Source organism: Monodelphis domestica, chromosome 1 (assembly GCF_027887165.1).
Source record: "Monodelphis domestica isolate mMonDom1 chromosome 1, mMonDom1.pri, whole genome shotgun sequence".
Classification (NCBI taxonomy): domain Eukaryota; kingdom Metazoa; phylum Chordata; class Mammalia; order Didelphimorphia; family Didelphidae; genus Monodelphis; species Monodelphis domestica.
In genome coordinates, this window is record NC_077227.1 from 228,043,161 (window position 1) to 228,066,172 (window position 23,012).

Here is a 23,012-nt window from a genome sequence, read left to right on the forward strand (position 1 = left end):
CTCTGAATAAATCAAAGAGAGAAAACTCATCAGGCTTTGGGTTTTTTTTTTCAGTCATGTCTGACTGGCCCCATTTGGGGTTTTCTTGGCAAAGATACAGGAAAGGTTTGCCTTTTCCTTCTCCTGCTTATCTTACAGATAAAACAAAACAAACAAACAAACAAACAAACAAAAAACCCTGAGGTCAACAGGGTGAAAGGGCTTGCCCAAGGTTACACAACCAATAAGTTTCAGAGGCAGGATTTGAACTCAGGTCTTTCTGACTCCAGACCCAGGGCTCTATCCATTGAGTCACCTAATAGTCTCTGTTAGTCTTTTAAAATTTTTATTTTAAACTTTTACCTTCTATCTTAGAATCAATACTGTATAATAGTTCTAAGGCAGAAGAGCTATAAGGGCTAGACAATGGGGGATAAGTGACTTGCCCAGGGTCAAACAGTTAGGAAGTGTCTGAAGCCAGATTTTAACCCAGGACCTCCTGTCTCTAAACCTGGCTCTTGTCTCCACAGAGCCACCTGGCTGCCTCCTCTAAACATCTTTTAGGGCTCAAAATGCCACTTCCTTTATGATGTCTTCCCCAATTCCTCTAGCCAGAAGTGATCTCTGCCTAATCTGATCTCCAAGCTCTTTGTAATCCTTTTACACACTTATTATATTTGAATTTTTATTTGAGTTGTCTGTTCCTATCATTTCCCTCTGCTACCAAGGAGCAAGGATGATACTTAATTTATTTTTCCATTTCCCCATATTACTAAAACACGGATCTGCACAAAGAAACTGCTTCATAAGTAGTTAAGAAAATGAATGAATGAACAGTGAAGGAAAAGCCAGTCTGGGAAAAGGAAGTGACTTGCCTAAGATCAAGCAGCAAACAAGCCAAAATCATTTAAATGCTTACATTGTGCCAGACACATATTTCAAGTCCAGCGTTGTGTGGGTTTTAAAATTAATAGCCAATAACTAAATATTATATTTTATAAAGTTTTATTAATAACTAGGGCAAAAGAACTGCCTGAATTCAGCCCAATCGCAGGTCCAAAAGAGGAAGAGGGAGGAGTTACAGTCACTGAAATACAATCACGCAAAATGTAGGGACGCAGGAAAAGGGAATTTGGGGAAATACTCAGGGACTTCTGGGGGACGAAGACCAAAGGCCCAAAATCTCCATTTATACAATTGTTTCTCTGACTAACTCTCTGGCTCTCTGGCTCTCCCCCCCCCCCTCCCCATTCTCTCTCTTTCTCTTCCCCCCTTCCCCCATCCCCTTCCTCTCTCTCTTTCCCCTCTCCTCTCTAATTCTTCTAATTTGTCTTTGTCTCTGTTTTCCTCTTTCTTCTCTCTCTCCCTCTTCTCTTCTTTCTCCCCTTTTATTACATTTTTTCCCCTTAAACCCTCATCTTCTGTCTTAGAATCAATTCTAAGTATTGGTTCCAAGGTAGAAGATTGGTAAGGGCTAGACAATGAGGGTTAAGTGACTTGCCCAGGGTCACACAGCTAGGAAATATGGGCCAAATTTGAACCCAGGATCTCCCATCTCTAGGCCTGGTTCTCAATCCACTGAGCTTCCTAGCAGCCCCTCTTTTTCCCTTTTTCTCTCTCCTTTTTCTCTAACTCCTCGTCTGCTTTGTCTCTCACCAAACCTCTATCTCTCTCTCCCCTTCTCCCTCTGTCCCTCTCTCTTTCTCTCTTCGCTTCTTGCTCTTTCTTTTTCTCTCTCTCCATCTATTTCTCCTTCCCTCCCTCCCTCCCTCCCTCCCTCTCTCTCTCTCCCTCCCTCCCTCTCTCTCTCTCTCCCTCCCTCTCTCTCTCTCTCTCTCTCTCTCTCTCTCTCTCTCTCTCTCTCTCTCTCTCTCTCTCTCTCTCTCTCTCTCTCTCTCTCTCCCTCCTTCTTTCTCTCCCCTCTCTCCCTTCCTCTCTTCCTCTCCCCCTCCCTTGCCATCTCTCTATCTGTCTGTCTCTCTTTCCCTCTCTCCCCCCTTCCCCTCCTCTCTCTTGATCGCTCTCTTCTCTACTTTCTCTCCCATGCTGCTTTCTGGCCAATTGACAACTTGGTGAAGCACTCACTCCCTTTCCTGAAAATTCCTTGCTCTGCTGTTTTAGAGTTCTTCTGGGGACACTTTCCCCCTACAAAATTAGCTTCCAAAATTTCCCCCACTGGCAATTTTTGGTAATTACTTGTGATCAGCTATTGCTTTGAAACCATCCAGCTGGCTGGGATAAAAGAGAATGCAGAGTCTGCAGTTTCTTGAGATTTTCTTTGATCTCCTCAGACCCAAAGGAATGAGGAGCCCTGTAGGTGGAATGATGCCAGAAGCATCTGAGTCATTCAAACTGCCCATGGATGAAGGTGGTGAAGTGGGAATATGGGATTGGGGTGTGGTATGTCTATGTAACTTTTCCTCCCTTCTGATGTAAGTAGAGCAGCACTTCTAAGTCAGAAAATTGTCCGTCCCTATCAGAATAACTTGGGGGGGGGGGGGGGGGGCAGAGATTGGGGAAAATAGGCTTAAAAAAAGTAAAATAGAACTGTCAGAATTGGCCAGGACCTTAGAGATTGTCCAGCCAGATTGCCTCACTGAGACCTAAGGAGATGAAGTGACATAGTAAATGGCAAAATCAGGACTTGAACTCAGGTCTTCTGAATCCCAGTGCAATGCTCTTCCCACTACACTAGAATGCTCCTAAGTCTTTGGCCTGCTGCCTGCTTTACATGTATGATCCCTGATTGATGGCTACTCATAGATTCTCCTAAACCCCCTGATGACAAAGTGAGTAGGAGACCTACACCCCAATACCTGTGACCCAGATCCCCATGCTAAAGTATTCTTATGTTTGGGCTCAAATGACTCTTGCTGCTTTCTCTGGTCACCACTACATTCTCCCACCATTAAAAAAAAATACAGACCAATTTTTACGGATACTATCCACTTTCTTACTTCCTGGTGCCCCTTCAGAGTTCAGTCAAAGTGTTTTCAGCTCACCCAAGGAGTGGCTTTCCAGCTCTCTCTCAATCTCTCTCTGTCTCTGTCTCTCTCTTTCTCTCTCTGTCTCTGTCTCTCTCTTTCTCTCTCTCTCTCTGTCTATGTCTCTGTCTGTCTGTCTGTCTATCTGTCTCTCCCTACCCCTACCTTCTCTCTTTGTCTCTCTCTCTCAGTCTTATCTTCCATTTTAGAATCAATACTGTGTATTGGTTCCAAGGCAGAAAAGCAATAAGGGCTAGTGTAAAAATGGAGATTTGAACCCCAGACTTCAATCCCCAGAAGTCCTTGGTACTTCCCAGAATTCCCTATAATCTCACCTGAGATTCTCACCTCCACAAGATCACAATTTGCATTTAAACTGGATGTAAAGCCTACTTTGTGTTTTCTTCCTCTACTCAGAGATTACAACATGTTGTAAGTAGGCTGTGAATGGGCTAATTGTGCCCTAGGCACATGGCTTATTATTTTGTATCCTTGATTTCTAATAATAATCATTAATAAAAAATATAATATTTTTATTACTAGAAACTAATTTAACTTTTACACTAGGCAATAGGGATTAAGTGACTTACCCAGGGCCACACAGCCAAGAAGTGTCTGAGGCCAGATTTCAAGTCTAGAACCTCCCTTTTCTAGCTCTGGCTTTCAATCCACTGAGCCATCTAGCTGCCCCTATGCTACCTTCCCTTCATCCCTCATCCAGCCTCTCAGTATTGGATTGCTCTATTATTCAGATACTTGAGGATTTGGATCCTCTTTGGGTAAATATATTTTCTTCTTCTTTCCATCCTTCATAATGGGTTTCATTGGGAGTGTGGCGTAAGCCATTCCTTAAAAATCTCTCCTAACCTAATGAGTCTTGCCAAGCAGGAAGCAGAGAGAGATCTTATTGGAAGGCTTAGTTCTGTGGAGATATGAAATCCAATGAGTTGCATCAAAGAATAGTGAAATGTCAGAGTGAGAAAGGAACCTCAGAGCATAAGAGAGGTAAAGGGATCTTAAAGATCGTATGGTTCAATTATCTCATTTAAAGGCCAGGAAAATGATGTCTACTGAGGGAAGCTACTTACACTAAGTGATGAATTCACTCTTCAGGCAAAACAGGGAAAAGGAGAGAGAATTATTTCTTTTGCAGGAACCAATGCAAGCTAGTTAGATGGAGGCTCCCCCATCCCTAAGGAGGAGGACCTGTGGCTAGAAATAGCTAAAAAGACTAATGATGACTCCATTAATGAAACTGCTGACATCAAAGAAATTCTAGGAATGCCTCTGTTTATCCTTATCTAACCTCATAACAACTGATGTGTTCAATGATAGCATGGATTTTGCTTAATTTAAATGGGTGTACAACATCTCCAACTGCCTTTGTATACCTTCATAAAACCACATATCTGATAAATGTTGGAGGGCATGTGGCAAAATTGGAAAACTGATACATAATTGGTGGAGTTGTGAATTGATCCAACCATGGAGGGCAATTTGAAACTATGCAGAAAGAAAGGGCTATAAAACTGTGCATACCTTTCGATCCAGTAATACCACTATTAGGTCTATATCCCAAAGAGATGATAAAAGGGGAAAGGGCCTACTTGTACAAAAATATTTATAGCAGCTCTTTTTGTGGTGGCAAAGAATTGGAAATTGAGGAGATGCCCATCAACTGGGGAATATCTGACAAAATATAGTATATGTTGGTGATGAAACACTATTGTCCTATAAGAAATGATAAGAATGATGATATCATAAAGAGCTTGAAAGACCTACATGAACTGATGCAGAGTAAAATAAGTAAAACCAGAACATTGTACATAGTAACAGCAATATTGTAGTGATCATTTATGAATTGGCTACTCTCAGCCATATAATGAACCAGAACAATTCTGAAGGATTTATGACAAAGAATGCTATCCACCTTCAGAGAAAGAACTGTCAGAGTAGGAATGCAGTTCAAAGCATACTATTTCTCACTTTAGTGCATTTGTGTTTTCATTTTTGGATTTTGGTTCTATATGAATATTCTCTTACAACAATGACCAATATGGAAGTAAGTTCTGCAAGATAACACACGTATAATAACACAGATCAAATTGCTTTCCAGATCTGGGAGGGGGAAGAGAGAAGGAGACAATCTGGGTCTTATAACTTCAGAAAATGTATGTGTACTAGCAGATTGGCTAACATATCAGCAAAGGAAAGTAATGAATGCTGGAGGGGATGTGGCAAAGTAGGGACATTAATTCATTGCTGGTGGAGTTGTGAACTGATCCAACCATTCTGGAGGGCAATTTGGAACTATGCCCAAAGGGCGACAAAAGAATATCTACCCTTTGATCCAGCCATAGCACTGCTGGGTCTGTACCCCAAAGAGATAATGGACAAAAACGACTTGTACAAAAATATTCATAGCTGCACTCTTTGTGGTGGCCAAAAACTGGAAAATGAGGGGATGCCCATCAATTGGGGAATGGCTGAGCAAATTGTGGTATATGTTGGTGATGGAATACTATTGTGCTAAAAGGAATAATAAAGTGGAGGAGGTCCATGGAGACCGGAACAACCTCCAGGAAGTGATGCAGAGCAAGAGGAGCAGAACCAGGAGAACATTGTACACAGAGACTAATACACTGTGGTACAATCGAACGTAATGGACTTCTCCATTAGTGGCGGTGTAATGTCCCTGAACAATTTGCAAGGATCTAGGAGAAAAAAAAAACACCATTCATAAGCAGAGGATAAACTGTGGGAGTAGAAACACCGAGGAAAAGCAACTGCCTGACTACAGCAGTTGAGGGGACATGACAGAGGAGAGACTCTAAACGAACACTCTAATGCAAATATTATCAACATAGCAATAGGTTCAAATCAAGAAAACATGTAATGCCCAGTGGATTTACGTGTCGGCTATGGGGGGGGGGGGAGGAAAAGAAAATGATCTATGTCTTTAATTAATAATGCTTGGAAATTATCAAATAAAATATTTTTTTAAAAAAAGAAAGAAAATGTATGTGTAAAATTATTATTACATATTGTTTGGTCTGGTTCTGGTTTGAATTCCAAGGAGGAGACACACACAGTAATGCAATACACAAAGGGTACTTTATTCAAGCTATAGCTTGGACCTCCACAAGAAGCAGAAGACCTTGAGCATTACATAAGTCTGGTTTATATAGTGGAGCTAGGGGTGGGGGTCATCTTGAGAACCAGGCACCAAAAGTGAAGACACATCAATCTTAGTCCCAGATGTTTCCTTTTAACATATGGTCAGCTGGTGAGCCAGGTCAGTAAAACCTGAAGTCTTGAGATAACATATCCTTATGGCAGTACATAAATGAGGATGTAATGGTTTTAGTTCTTGGGACGATGGGCCCCATTAGGGTATTGTCTGGAGGGCAATTTTCCCATGGTAACAGCATGTTTCTTCAACATAATTGGGAAAATAAAATATCTTAAAACAAACAAGAAAAAAAAAACCAAAACAACCACATATCTCCTAACAGATCCAAGCCATTGTAAAGGATAATTTTAGCATTGTGACTTAAAAATCTAAATTAATTGGTCACCAGGGAAAATCCCAAATAATAAAATACCCAAGTCAGTTGGAAATTATGGTGATTTTTAATTAACATAGAAAGAAGGAACTAAGTAGATGATAGAGGGAGAGGAAAGAGTTAATTTAAACTGCTCCGGCTCAGGTTGATCCAGGCAGGAGTTAAAGGCCTTAGCCAAAGGGGCCTCCTTGAGCCCAAGGGAAAAGGAAGTCAGTCTTATCACTCACCACGAGACTGTCTCAAGGAAGCTGTCTGAGAGAGCTCCTCCAGGCTGAGTTCTAGGATCAAACTGGTGCCCAGGCTTCTCACAGGAAGTGATCAGCCAGATCCACCTCTCCGGGAAAAGAGAGAGTGTCTCTCAATCAAGAACCACCTTGGAGACAGCAAGGGAGCCAAATATATAGACCTTTCACCCTTGTGTCTCCTCCTCTAAATTTTCACATCTACCAATCACATCAAAGTCTTTCTGTAAGACTGTCCACTTTCTTTGATTAGATTTTTGAGTTACTTAACTCTTCTTTGTGAAGTTCACCTTTTGTTAGTTACTTGACCTTTTTGTGATTAATTTAACCTTTATAGTTACTTAACACCTTTTTGTATTAGGATACTAAAATTAGACTTAGCTTAAAGTTCTAGCTTCACTATAAGGTGAGAACTAAGTACATTCATTGTTCAATCAGGAGATTACAACTTTATCTTCACCTAAAGTAAGGTTTAAGTAGGGTGGAGTAATTTAAAGTTCCCAAGACATTCCTGATCAAGTATCTCCATTGTTACAATCAGGAAATAGCTAAATCAAATCTTCTAAAGTATGGCCTGAATAGGGTGGAGTAGTTTTAAAATTCACAATCCTCCCCCCCATTGATCACTGGGAGACTAGTCTCCCCACTGATCATTTAACATAATCATCTTATAGTCCTAAAGCACTTCTAAGTACAGATGTATACAATATTCAGTTTCCAAGAGAAAATTACAAAAGATAGGGAGGAATAGAAAAGAGAGAAAGCAAAACCAATGTTTTGCTAGGTGCATTGATAAAAAGCCAAATTAGGGGCAGTCCCCTTTGGCATAAAAGTGTATATTTACAATAAATGTTCAAGAAAACTTCAGTTCAATCAATCACACCCAAAGTTCATTCTTGATCTTCTTGATGTAGTGTAGGTTTTCTGGCATCTTTCTGCAATAGTCCATTCTCTGGATTTAGGAGTTATCAAGCTTCTTCCTTGAAGATCTTTTCTCGAACAAAAAAATTTCAGAATCTTGGATTTTTATTAAAATACACCATGTAGAGCTGGTCTAAGCCTGGATAGGGATGACTCCTTAGAGCAATTCCATGTGTGCCTTCTTCTCCCAGGACCAGACCGTGATTAGGACCCAAGTGTATTCATATGGCAAGTTGCATGTCTCCTTGTATCCTTATTGTTTGAATGATAATTCCTCTGTTGGTTTGCAAGGTATGACTCATTCAATGCTTCATTTAATTTTAGGTAAATGTGACAATGTTTCTCCTTTTTGATCTGCCCCTTGTAAACTGGCCTTGTGAGCCAGGCTGAAGTGATGTTTTGTTAAGGAAAAAGAAAAAGAAGAAAAGTCTGTATATGTCTTCCTGAAGATATAATTGCAAGTGAGGGTAAGGTTACCAAAGGGCCTCAAGAAGGGTGATTTCAAAAGAACCATCATCCTAGAAAAGATTATAGAATGTTAGAACTGAAAATGATCTTAGGGATTGTTGACTTGGAACAAACACAGAGCTATTAAGTAATCAGAAAAATCACTCTTTAATCAAGGAAAAGGGATTCAGTGCAAAAGTAGGCCTTCACAGAGCTGTGCGCTAACAACCACACCAAGTTAGAGGATTGAACTCTGGATGCTCTGGACACTGACCTCTGGGAGAGCCAACCAAGCTAGATTGACAACTCAAAGGAATGAAAGAATTTGGGGAACCTATTTACCATTTGGGAAACTGAGGGACAGGGAAATATGACTGATTGGCATTACAAAAGTTATAAGGAAATGGGAGTGTTCAAACTATACGGACAGAATACAATCAAGCTTGGGGAATGAATCATATCTAGAGGCTAGGGTCTAAGGGAAGGGGCTGCTTACAATGGATACTAAAAGGGTGGTCCCTGCCCAGATGTGGGTCTTCTTGGGAAAGTGTAGTGAACCTTCCATGACCTCATGGGAATAGAGTTCCTCTTCCCAGGTGTTGGTGACATACTATTCCTGCTGAGTATGCCAAAACATAGAAATCTCAGTTCAAGACTGCATAAACAGTTCCAAGAAATCCTGAGAATTGGTTAACTCCCCTGTTCACATTCTGGGGAGGATTGGGGAGGAGAGATTGTTTCTCTCAAGAAGAGCTTTAACTCTTGTGTGCTGCATACAATAAACATTCATTATCCCTGCTTTGATAATGTTCCAGTCTTTCATTCTTGTAACTCAGACTCTGTAGCAGTCCCCAGCAGGAAAGGGTCTCTGATACCAAGGGGGTGACTACCTAAGTCAAAAAGAGTACTTAGCATTTGCTTAGTCCTACCTGACTGGAATTGTCATTTACCTTAAATCTCTTATTCAGTCTGAAACTGCTAGCCTAAGATTACTTTCAGGGTGGATTTTCAAGGGAACAGGAACAAGAACAAACTTTGGGGTCTCCAACTTAAAAGCTAGTCCTAAAACTTGGGGTTTATCAGATTTTACTAGGCTATAAGTTTGGGGTTTCTAGATTCCATGTTGACAGGATCATCTTATCTAATTCCTTATTGTTATAAAGAGGAAACTAAAGCTTAAAGTGGAGAAGGGACTTATGAAAAGCAAGTACAATAGGACATGATCAATACCTTCTAAAAACTTTTATAAAAGTTGAATATCATGATGAACTTCATTTAATAAGTATTTCTTATATGAACATGCCTCACTGCTTTATGACTTTTCTGAGGTTTATCAGAGCTACTAGTGTCATTACTCATGATGACATACCTATGGAACACATGCCAAAGATAGCACACAGAAACCACTCTGGGCCATTCTGACTGAGTTGTTCCCTTCCCCCTCTCTACTGGAGCTGGGGTCTCCTCTCCTGCCACTTGGACCAAAGATCTCTACTTTCTTCCTTCCTTCCCAACTAGGCATCAGTCTGGAGGGTGACCCCCACCCCCAAAGGTTAACTGTGCTCCCTCTTTCCCCTGCTCCCACCCCCATAAGGGTTGCAGCCCAATAGGTAGGTCCCATGGTAGCAGGAGACAGCTTCCCCAACCTCCAGTGGGAGCCAGATGGGAGCCAGCTCCCCCTTCCCCCAAAAACAAGGGATGGGGCACTTGGTATCTGAACCACCTCCCCACCTAGCTATCCTCTACCTTCTGGCCTGAGCTCAGCCCTCAGCTTGGCCAGCTGGGAGCCCAGCCCCTATCCCCCACCTGCCCCCCAATACAGCTGTGGGGAGGTGGAGTACTCAGTTGGGGATGGGCATAGAGATATTATTTTTAAGACTCTATGCATAGTCCTTTATAATTTTAAAAATACCTTTACATTCATTGTTTAATTTGGACCACAAAATAATGAGGAAGGGGACAGGGAAGAATGATCCCTGCTTTATTGAGGAAATACAACACTGAGGTGAAATGTCTTGTTTATAACAACATGACTAGGAAGTGCAAACCCCCAAAGTAGAAACTAGGTTTCCTAATTCCTAGTCCAGTCATTTCCTGCAACGTGACACAATACGGCTGGCATCTTACATGGAAGCACTTATGCAGGGTTCATGATCTTTCCTAGGAAGAGAGCACTCCAGGTGAAATGGTCGAACACAATGAACAGAAAGGGTTTGTTGAACTTGACAACTGGAAGTGCTGATTTGAAAAAGAATCTCATTCCAGTGCCTGCAGCTGCCTCAGTGCCCTCTTCATCAATGCTAATTACAGCCTTATGGAGGACCTGGAAAAGAGAAATGAATGAGCCAATCAATAACAACTAAAATGACTTGTTGGTGGAATTGTGAACTCATCCAACAATTTTGGAGGGTAATTTGGAACCATGACCAAAGGGCTATAAAACTGTAGATACTCTTTGATCCAATAATACTACGGGGTCTATATCTCAAAGAAACTTAAAAAAAAGAGGGGAGGGAAAGACCTACTTGTACAAAAATGCTCTTTCTATGGTGGCGAAGAACTGGAAATTGAGGGGATATCTATCAATTGGGGATGGCTAAACGAATTGTGGCATATGATAGTGATGGAATACTTTTGGGCTATAAGGAATGATGATCAGGATCATTTCAGAAAGAGCTGGAAAGACCTACATGAACTGATGCAGAGTGAAATAAGCAGAACCAGGAGAACATTGTACACAGTTACAGCAATATTGTGTGATGATCAACTGTGAAAGACTTAGCTACTTTCAGCAATACAGTGATCCAGGACAGCTCTGAAGGAATTGTGACAAAGAATGCTATCTACCTCCAGAGAAAGATTGTTGGGGTCAGAATGCGGAACAAAACATACAATTTCTCACATTAGTTTATTAGGGTTTTTATTTAGGTGTTTTGGTTTTATATGAATATCTCTTACAACAATAACCAATATAGAAGTTTATTTTGTGTGGTAATACATGGATAACCCATATCAAATTGCTTACCAGACCCGGGAGGGGAAAAGGAAGGGGAGAAAGACAATTTGGGTCATATAACTTCAGAAAATATATGTGGAAAAATATTACATGTAATTGGGGAAATAAAACATTTAAACAAACCAATAATTATTTGCATCATTAAATTTGTAAAATGCTTTACATGTGTTCCTTGCTCAATTAATCAGCAATATTTGTTCTAGCTTCCATTTCTGTTGCTTTTGGTTTATAAAGTACTTTCTATGGACCTCATGAAGTTGATAATGCAGATTCTACCAAAAAGAAAACTGAGGCTCCCAGAGTTTGTTATTGGTCCAAATTCACAAAACTCATGAGGAGACAGTGTAGTATAGTGGGAAAAGGGCCATAGAGAGAATCAATCAATCAATCAATCTCTAAACATTTGTTACATATTTTCTATGTATCAGACACTGTGCTAAAAAATGCAGAAAATAAGGGGGCAGCTGGGTGGCTCAGTGGATTGAGAGCCAGGCCCAGAGATAGGAGGTCTTGGGTTCAAATCTGAACTCAGACACTCCCTAACTGTGTGACCCTGGCCAAGTCACTTAACCCCCATTGCCTAGCATTACCACTCTTCCACCTTGGAACCAATACCCAGTATTGATTCCAAGACGGAAGGAAAGGGTTTAAAAAAATATGCAGAAAATAGGTTCAGGTAACAGCTCTAATATTTGTTATTCAACCATTTCAGTCCTGTATGATGTTTTCTGACTCCATTTGGCGTTTCTTTATTTTTATTTTTTTTTATATTTCAGCTTACTATATATTTTTCTATATGGAAATTTTTATTTAATTAATTAATTTAGAATATTCTTCCATGGTTACAAGACTCATGTTCTTTCCCTCCCTTCCTTCTACTGCCTCCAGTAGCCAACTCACAATTCCACTGGGTTTTACATGTGTCATTGATCAAGACCTATTTCCATATTATTGATATTTGCACTAGGATGATCATTTAGAGTCTACATCCATTAGGAGTTTTCTTGGCAGAGGTATAGGCAGTTATATACAACAGTGGATAGGGAGCCAAACCTGAAATCAGGAAGACCTGACAAATCTTACCTCAGACACTGACTAGCTGTATGACCCTGGACAATTCACTGTTAGCCTCAGTTTCCTCATCTGCAAAATGCGCTGGAGAAAGAAATGTCAAACCACTCCAGTATCTTTGCAAAGAAAACCCCAAATGAAATCTGACTTGAGAGAAGCCAGGCCTAGAGACAGTAAATTCTGGATTCAAATCTGTCCTCGGACATTTCCTAGCTGTGTGACCCTGGGCAAGTCACTTGACCCTCATTGCCTAGTTCTTACTGCTCTTCTGCCTTAGAACCAATACACAGTATCAATGCTAAGACAAGATAAAAGTTTAAAAAGCAAACCAAAAAAACCAAGTCAGATGTGTCTGAAATGACTGAACAACAATAATACAGGTACTAGAATTAGGTCAGCCTACCTATCCATTTTCTCTACATTTTCAAATTCTCAGTCTACCAGAGTAGTCTACCAATACAGAATGCTACTGTTCTGAAAGAAGTCAAATGACTTGTGCATTTTCACATAGCCAGTATGTATCATAGAGCACATAGCCAATATGAATCACTAGGCAACTATGTGGCATAGTGGATAGAGGGCCATGCCTGGAGTCAGGAAGACTCCTCTTCCCAAGTTCAAATCTGGCCTTAGACACTTAGTAGCAGTGTGACCCTGGGCAAGTCACTTAACCCTGTTTGCCTCAGTTTCCTCAAAGTGAACTGGAGAAGGAAATGGCAAACCACTTCAGGATTCTTCCCAAGAAAGCCTCAAATGAAGTTATGAAAAATCAGAAACAACTGCAAACAACAAAACCAAGTTGTCCCTTCTTGAAGTGAGGCTACTTAATATACCCTCTATCATGCTGCCCCTTATATGAAATTAGTTTTGTAATTTTCTCTTTCATTCAATAATTACTTAAGAGATCACTTTTTAAAATACTGTATCTACATATTTAAATCACTGAGTCATTATTTATTACTTGTTTTATTGCATCATGGTATATAAGCATATCACATATAATTTTTTTATGTTTGTCTTTACCTTCCTTGTGGCCCATCATGAGATCACATTTTGTATAACTTATAGAAATACTGGGAAAAGAATATAAATTACTTGTTTGCTCCATAAAATGCCATAATAAGATCTAGAATATTCTGTTTGTTGTTGTTCAATCATGTCAGATTCTTTTTGACCCTATTTGACACAAAAGAGGAGGAGTTTGCTTCTCTAGCTCATTTTGTAGATGAGGAAACTGAGGCAAACAGGCTAGGGTCACAAAGCTAATATATGTCTGAGATCAGATTTAAACTCAGGAAGGTGAGTCTTTCTGAGGCTAGGTCTAGTATTCTATCCCTTGAGCCATCTAACTGTCCCCAGTATTCTGCTTAGCAATTATATTTCTTTCTTATTTATCCTTTGTTGGGTTTCATCACATATTGACAATGTAGTGTTAAAAATGCTTATTTTTAATATATATTTTATGTAGATAGATGTATCAACTTGCATTTCTCAGGTTTTCTCTTTGTATTTTGATAAAGAATTATTAAATACATTTATATTTAAGATTGATATTTGCTTCTTTTACATGGAATTTTTAGACATAATTTAATGTCTTCTATTGTTTCTTTTAATATTTTCTCATTTGAATTAAACTTTGACCAATATCATTAATGCCATTTATGTTTTTTGAGATTTGGTAGTGGCAGGATAAATTTTAGACCAACATTTTATTCTAAATGCATTTAGATTTTTAAAAATTAAATATTTACCGAAAGAATATTATCAATCTGAAGGGTGGAGTCAAGATAGCAGCCAAGAAGGAGCAGAAGTTCAGACCTCTGAATACCCTTCCTTACTGATCACAAACCAAACCCTCCAAGGGAACTGAAAATCAAACCTAACAACAAGATAGAGCCAAGGAACCCTCCTGCTGGACTCAATTCAAAAGGTACGCCCCCACAAAAGCTGGAATCTGAGAACACTCGGGTTTAAAGGGAAGGCAGAAGGAAGGTCCCAGGACCCCTCCCCCCACCCACTGAGAACACTGAGCATCCAGCGGCAGCAGGAATCTCTGGGAGGGCAAAGGTGCTGGTCTGGAGGGTGTACCTTGCAGGCAGGGCTATGCCAAGCTCAGAGAGTGGAAAACAGACAGTGGGGAAGGAGCTAGAGATGGAGCATAGAACTGGGAGCCTGGCCAGAGCTGTGGAGATCCTCTATATTTGCTCCAGCCTTCCAGGAGGTTTTGGCCTCAGAGCACACCCAGTCCAACCCAGCTGAACTTAATCCCATCAAAAGTCTTCAGAACTCAGGGAAGCCCAGGCTCCACACCCCTCCCTCATTGACTGCTGGACTTTAATCCAATCAAAAGCCTCCAGAGGACAGGGAAGCTCAAACCCCAACAACCCTCCCCCACAGACTGCATCGAGAGATCTTCTGTCAAAGCTCCAAGAGGAGAGACTGACAGTAGCCCCCAAAACAAAAAGAAAATGAGAGGAGCAAGAGCACAGATAAATATGGGGAGCAAAGAAGGGGTGAATATGAGCAAACAACAGAAAAAGAAGAAAGAAATTACAATAGACAGCTTCTATACAGCTAACAGAACAGAAGGGGAGGGATCAGCAAACAATAAATCAGAAATCCCAGCGAACTGGATACAGGCTTTGGAAGAACTCAAAATGCAATTCAAAACACAATTAAGAGAGGCTGAAGACAATTGGAAAAAGAACTTAAAAACTAAGATAAGTCATCTGGAAACAGAGGCATTTGAACTAAAATGAGAAAATAGTGTCTTGAAAGCCAAAATCAACCAGATAGGAAATGAGGCAAAGGAGATGAAAGATAAGGTAAAGAGGATGAAAGATGACCTCCAAAGAAAATCAGACCAGAAAGAGAAGAATGACCAAAAAGCAAGGGATGAAATCCAGTCTTTAAGAACCAGACTAAAACAACTAAAATTAAGTGACCTCACAAAGCAACAGGACACTATAAAACAAAACCAAAAGAATGAAAAAATTGAGGAAAATATGAAGCATCTCATTCACAAAACAGAGGATTTAGAAAATTGTTTAAGGAGAGACAATTTACGAATCATTGGTCTACCAGAAGACCATGACAAAAGAAAAAAGCCTGGACATAATACTACAGGAAATTATCCAAGAAAACTGTCCCAATATTCTAGAACAAGAGGAAAAAGTGGAGATTGAAAGAATCCACAGATCACCTCCTGTACTTAATCCCCAACTGACAACACCCAGGAATGTTAAATTCAAGAACTATCAGACCAAAGAAAGATATTACAAGCTGCCAAGAAGAACTCATTCAGATACCATGGAACCACGGTGAGGATAATGCAGGATCTGGCTGCATCTACACTGAAGGACCAAAAGGCATGGAATATGATATTCTGGAAAGCAAGGAAACTAGGTCTACAACCAAGAATCAACTCCCCAGCAAAACTGACTATATTCTTAAAGGAGAAAGAATGGTCATTCAACAAAATAGAAGAATTCCAAGAATTTGTAAAGAAAAGACCAGACATGAACAGAGAATTCGATGCCCAAGCACAGAACTCAAGAGAATCATCAAAAGGTAATTTTTTTAAAAAGGGAAAAAAGAAAAACAAAACAAAACAAACTCCCCCTCCCTTTTTTTTTAAGAGACTCAATAAGTTAAAATGTTATGGATCCCTATAAGAAAAGAGGTCATTGGTAACTCTTAAAAACTGTTGTTATCACCTGGGCAGCTAGAAGAATTACATTTAGAGGGAACAGTGACAAACTGTATAGGATTAAATGACAAGACATAAATAGGTATATAGATAGCATGCATGCATAAATACATATGTAAATACATATATGTGTGTGTGTGTATATATATATATATATATATATATATATATTGTGAATCTTAAATTTTCTCAGACTCTACCTTGGAACATTATCTTAAGGTTATGGTTAAGGTTATTCCCCATTTAAACAATGGAGGTACATGGTCAGGAATGTATTGGGAACTCTAACATTACTCCATCCATACTTAGGCATACTTTAGGGGAAGATAAAGTTGTAAACTCTTTACTGAACAATGAAAAAGTACTTAACACATACTTATAGTGAGGCAAAAGCCCTTAAGCTAGGTCTATTTTTAGATCTAATACAAAAGGGTGCTAAGTACCTATGAAGGTCAAATTAATCACTAAAAGGTCAGGCAACTTGCAAGGGGCAAGCTTAACAATGAGGTGTGAAGTACTCAGAAGATATAATCTACCCAGAGAAGGTGAGAACTAAAAACTAAGAATGGGCTGTCCTAGGAAAAGCATCTACTGTGATTGGTAGATGTGAAAATTTAGGGGAGGTGACACAAGAGAAATTTCTCTTTAAAAGGAGCTGTCTGAACCAGTTCAAAGTAGTTCAATTTAGTTCAGCTTTGGTGGCTGAATTGGAGGTCAGGTGTCAGAGGAGGCTGCTGGGTCTCTGAACACTAGAGTTTTGCTTGGAAAGATCTTGTGGTGAGAGATTAAAGACTGACTTAGTTTCTCTCTTAAAGAGAAAGGCCTAGGCCATTGGCCTAGACCCTAGCCTTTTCCTACTATTTCCTCTTTCTCTGTCTCTTTCTCTTTCCTTAATTCCTTCATTTATATTAATTAAAATCTCCATAAAACCCAGCTGACTTGGGTATTTCATATTTGGGAATTTTTCCCATGGTGACCATTTATTTTTGATATAAAATCAAGATGCTAAAAGTTATCTTTATAGTTTGGGCAATTCACAGTCTTGAAACCCATATTTTCATGGTCACAGTTTATATATACAACTAGAGCTAAAAAAAAAGAGGTTAATACTAAAAGAAATGGGAAAAGAAACAAATGGGGGTAAATTTATATGTCACAAAAAAGCTCATGGCTGGAGGGGGGAGAACATCAATACACTGGAAGGGTAAAGAGATTGGAGATAGGAAATACTCAACTCTTACATGCTTTGAAATTGACCCAAAGAGGGAAGAACAATCCAATCCAGTGGGGCAGAGAATAGATTTGCGTCTATAGGGGAGTAGAAGGGTAACAAATGGACTGGTGGGGAGGGAAGCAGTCCAAGGGAGGGAGGGAGTGGGGGGGGGTCAATTTTAGAAAGACTGCAGGGAAAATAGGGGGGGAGTAAGAAGGGAGGCGGGTAGAAAGGGAAGTAAAATAAGGCTGGAAACTAGGGGGATTGATTAAAAACAAACATTGGTGTAAAAGGAAATAGTGAAAGAAGAAAAGGCAGGACCAGGAGTAGAAATCAAAATGCTGGGAAATACACAGCTAGTAATCATAACTCTGAATGTGAATAGAATGAACTCACCCATAAAACACAAACGAATAGCAGAGTGGATTAGAATCCAAAACCCTACCATATGGTGTCTACAAGAAACACAAATGAGGAAGGTAGATACACATAGGGTGAAAGTAAGAGGATGGAGCCAAATCTATTGGGCATCAACTGATAAAAAGAAGGCAGGTGTCTCAATCATGATATCTGACAAAGCCAAAGTAAAAATAAATATTGTTAAAAGAGATAGGGAAGGTAATTACATCCTGATAAAAGGCAGTATAGACAATGAGGAAATATCCATACTCAACATGTATGCACCAAATGGCATAGCATCCAAATTTGTAAAGGAGAAACTAGAGGAGCTCAAGGATGAAATAGATAGAAAAACTATACTAGTGGGAGACCTGAACCTTCCTCTATCAGAACTAGATAAATCAAACCAAAAAATAAATAAGAAAGAGGTAAGAGAAGTAAATGAAATCTTAGAAAAATTAGAGTTAGTAGACATGTGGAGAAAAATAAGTAGAAACAAAAAGGAATATATCTTCTTTTCAGCAGCACATGGTGCATTCACAAAACTTGACCATGTATTCAGGCATAAAAATATTGCAAACAAGTGCAAAAGAGCAGAAATAATAAATGCAACCTTCTCAGATCACAATGCAATGAAAATAACAATTAGTAAGGGTACATAGAGAGGTAAATAAAAAATTAGTTGGAAATTAAACAATATGATTCTTCAAAACCAGTTAGTTAAAGAACAATTTATAAAAACAAAGAAAATTACAATGATGAAACAGCCTTTCAAAAACTATGAGATGCAGCCAAAGCAGTACTCAGGGGCAAATTTATATCCTTGAGTTCATATATTAACAAATTAAGAAGGGCAGAGGTCAATGAATTGGGCATGCAAATTAAAAAACTAGAAAGTGAACAAATTAAAAATCCTCAGATGGAGACTAAATTAGAGATCCTAAATATCGAAGGAGAAATCAATAAAATTGAAAGTCAAAGAACTATTGATTTAATAAATAAGACTAGAAGCTGGTACTTTGAAAAAAAATAAAATAGACAACGTACTAGTCAGTCTAATTTAAAAAAAAAAGGAAAGAAAAAAGCCAAATGGACAGTATCCAATATGAAAAGGGAGACTTCACCTCTAATGAAGAGGAAATTAATTCAATCATTAAAAACCACTATGCCCAATTATATGTCAACAAATATGGCAATCTAGGTGATATGGATGAATACTTACAAAAATATAAGTTGACTAGACTAACAGAGGAAGAAATAAATTACCTAAACAACACCATATCAGAAAAAGAAATTGAACAAGCCATCAAAGAACTCCCTAAGAAAAAATCCCCAGGTCCAGATGGATTCACAAATAAATTCTATCAAACATTCAAAGAACAACTAATCCCAGTATTATACAAACTATTTGACAGAATAAGCAAAGAAGGAGTTCTACCAAATTCAATTTACAGCACAAATATGGTACTGATCCCAAAGCCAGGCAGGTCAAAAACAGAGAAAGAAAACCATAGACCAATCTCCTTAATGAATATAGATGCAAAAATCTTAAATAGAATACTAGCAAAAAGACTCCAGCAAGTCCTCACAAGGGTTATTCACTATGACCAGGTAGAATTCATACCAGGAATGGAAGAATGGTTCAATATTAGGAAAACCATCCATATTAACAACCATATTAACAAGTGAAAGGACAAAAATCACATGATTATTTCAATAGATGCAGAAAAAGCCTTTGATAAAATACAATACCCATTCCTATTGAAAACACTAGAAAGTATAGGAATAGAAGGGCCTTTCCTAAAAATAATAAACAGCATATATATAAAACCATCAGCAAACATCATTTGCAATGGGGATAAACTAGAAGCCACCCCAATAAGATCAGGAGTGAAACAAGGATGCCCATTATCACCTCTATTATTTAACATTGTACTAGAAACACTATCAGTAGCAATTAAAGAAGGAAAAGAAATTGAAGGTATTAAAATTGGCAATGAGGAGACCAAGCTATCACTCTTTGTGGATGATATGATGGCTTACTTAAAGAATCCTAGAGAATCAACCAAAAAGCTAGTTGAAATAATCAACAATTTTAGCAAAGTTGCAGGATATAAAATAACCTGCATAAGTCATCATCATTTCTATATATCCCCAACCCATTTCAGCGTCAAGAATTAGAAAGAGAAATTCCATTTAAAATCACCCTAGACAATATAAAATACTTAGGAGTCTATATGCTGAGACAAACACAGGAACTATATGAATACAACTATAAAACACTCTCCGCACAATTAAAACTAGATCCAAACAATTGGAAAAAATATTGATTGCTCATGGGTGGGATGAGCTAACATAATAAAAATGACAATCCTACCCAAATTAATTTACTTATTTATTGCCTGACCCACTGAACTACCAAAAAACTTTTTTACTGAATTAGAAAACATAACAAAGTTCATTTGGAAGAACAAAAGATCAAGGATATCCAGGGAAATCGTGAAAAAAAAATTGCAAAGGAAGGAGGACTTGCAGTTCCAGATCTCAAACTATACTATAAAGCAGTGGTCATCAAAATAATTTGGTACTGGCTAAGAGACAGAAAGGAGGATCAGTGGAATAGACCTGGGGTAAATGACCTCAGCAAGACAGTCTATGATAAACCCAAAGATCCCAGTTTGTGGGACTAAAACCCACTATTTGATAAAAAACTGCTGGGAAAATTGGAAGATAGTATGGGAGAGATTAGGTCTGGATCAACATCTCACACCCTACACCAAGATAAACTCAGAATGGGTGAATGACCTGAATATAAAGAAGGAAACTATAAGCAAATTAGGCAAACACAGAATAGTATATTTGTCAGATCTTTGGGAAAGGAAAGACTTTAAAACCTCTTGAAAAAAATCACAAAATGTAAAATCAATAGTTTTGATTACATCAAATTAAAAAGGTTTTGTACAAATAAAATGAATGCATCCAAAATTAGAAGGGAAGCAACAAATTGGGAAACAATCTTCATTACAAAAACGTCTGACAAAGGTCTAATTACTCAAATTTATAAAGAGCTAAACCAGTTGTACAAAAAATTAAGCCATTCTCCAATTGATAAATGGGCAAGGGACATGAATAGGCAATTATCAGTTAAAGAAATCAAACCTATCAATAAGCACATGAAAAAGTGTTCTAAATCTCTAATAATCAGAGAGATGCAAATCAAAACAACTTTGAGGTATCACCTCACACCTAGCAGATTGGCTAACATGACAGCAAAGGAAAGTAATGAATGCTGGAGGGGATATGGCAAAGTAGGGACACTAATTCATTGCTGGTGGAGTTGTGAATTGATCCAACCATTCTGGAGGGCAATTTGGAACTATGCCCAAAGGGCGATAAAAGACTGTCTGCCTTTTGATCCAGCCATAGCACTGCTGGGTTTGTATCCCAAAGAGATAATAAGGAAAAAGACGTTCAAGAATATTCATAGTTGTGCTGTTTGTGGTGGCCAAAAATTGGAAAATGAGGGGCTGCCCTTCAATTGGGGAATGGCTGAACAAATTGTGGTATATGTTGGTGATGGAATACTATTGTGCTAAAAAGAATAATAAAGTGGAGGAATTCCATGGAGACTGGAACAACCTCCAGGAATTGATGCAGAGCGAAAGTTGCAGAACCAGAACATTGTACACTGTGGCACAATCAAATGTAATGAACTTCTCCATTAATGGCAATGAAGTGACCCTGAACAACTTGGAGGAACCTACAAGGAAAACCACTATCCACATCCAGAGGAAACACAGTGCGAGTAAAAACACCGAAGAAAAACAACTGCTTGAATACATGGGTCAAAGGGATATGGTTGGGGATTGTAAAAATGGAGACTTGAACTCTGGACTCCAAACCCCAGAAGTCCTTTCTCTGGCTCCCAGAATGCTTTGTAATCTCACTGAGATCCTTACCTGGGCAGGATCAAAAGGTCTATTTAACTGGTTGTAAAAGTGTAGTGACTCTCTTTTCCTGTTTCCACTTCCAAGCAGATGCGTCTCATGATGTAGGTGAGGTGGAATGGGCCTCTCAGCCCTCCTACGCATGTGCTTTCTTATTTGTATATTCTTAAATTCTCAACCTTTAATAAACCTTTAGAAAATATAATACTTCTAGAGTAAAACTAATTTTTACCTTGCCTCAGTTTCCCCTGAATTTTAATCTTAACAGGATGTAGACTCTAAATGAGCATCCTAGCGTGGACAACAACATGGAAATAGGTTCTGATCAAGGACACAAGTAATACCCATTGAAATTGTGCATTAGCTGTTGGAAGGGTGGGTGGAGGGGAGGGAGGGAAATAATGTGATTATTGTAACCAAGGAATAATGTTCTAAATTGACTAAACAAATTAATTCAAATGGAAAAAAAAGAATATTATCAATCTGCTTTTGAATTTACTCTGCAATTCTTTTGCCTTTTGTTCAAGAGTTCAACCCATTTGTGATTAGCTTCATGATTCTTAAATTTGTCTTTTCTTCAGGCATCTCTTAGAAAGATACTTGTGGGATGGAGGGCAGGAATTGTCTAGATCTGTGGTTTCCTTGGTCTAGAGAAATCCTTTCTACCAATACAGGTTGCAGCCCATTGTTTTAGAGAGTTGCCTGCAGGCACTGAGAGGTTAACAGATTTGCCTAGAGTCACAGGAATGGATGTGTCAGGTGACTTATGGAGTTGAGATTTCCCAATTCTAAGGATACCCTGGAGCCTGACTTCCTGACATCTACTATGCTAGGTGTCTACTCCATCACACAGCAGAGTGGCAGTTGTTAGTGCACCAGTACTGAAGTCAGGAAGATCTAAATTCAAATCTGGTCTCAGGTACTTACTAGCTATGTGATTCTGGACAAATCAATTAACTTCTGTTTGCCCCTGTTTTCTCAACTATAAAATGGGGGTAATAATAGTATCTACCTCCTAGAATTATTGTGAGGATCAAATGAAATAATATTTATAAAGTGCCTAACAGTGTCTATAATGTAGTGGATACTATATAAATGTAAGCTATTATTTTTTTTATCATAAATTCATGCTTACTATACACAGAATGCCTCTGCCTTACATTAATAGCCATATGGGGTATTTTGACTTTGTATTCTCCTTTATCAAAGATATTAGTTTTACTTTATAATTAACTTGTCTATCTATACTCCAGTGTTTTTTTCAAGTTTCTCTGAAATACTCTTCTGGAACTTCTAGCAAATTAATTAGTACAGTCCTCCAAGAGAATCAATGATATAGGATTGTAGGATTATAGATTTTAAGGTATAAAGGACTATAGAAGCCATTTAGTCCAACCCAGGAGAAAATAAGTGAGGAAAAGTGAAACCAATGAGGAGGTTAAGTGACTCGATTGAGATTACCTAGTTAGTAAGTGAGAGTGGTGTTGTTTAACATTGGGTCCTCTGATTATATATCAA

The 23,012-nt window shown here is 38.7% G+C and overlaps 1 protein-coding gene across 1 annotated transcript in view; it reads right to left on the reverse strand.

Annotated features, from left to right (window-relative positions):
* SERPINA10 (serpin family A member 10) overlaps window positions 1-23,012 on the reverse strand; it is a 72,249-nt gene that overhangs the window by 26,137 nt on the left and 23,100 nt on the right. The window contains exon 7 of the mRNA XM_056816072.1: window positions 10,279-10,462. Coding sequence (XP_056672050.1) covers window positions 10,279-10,462 — 184 coding nt within the window. The remainder of the gene's footprint in view (window positions 1-10,278; window positions 10,463-23,012) is intronic.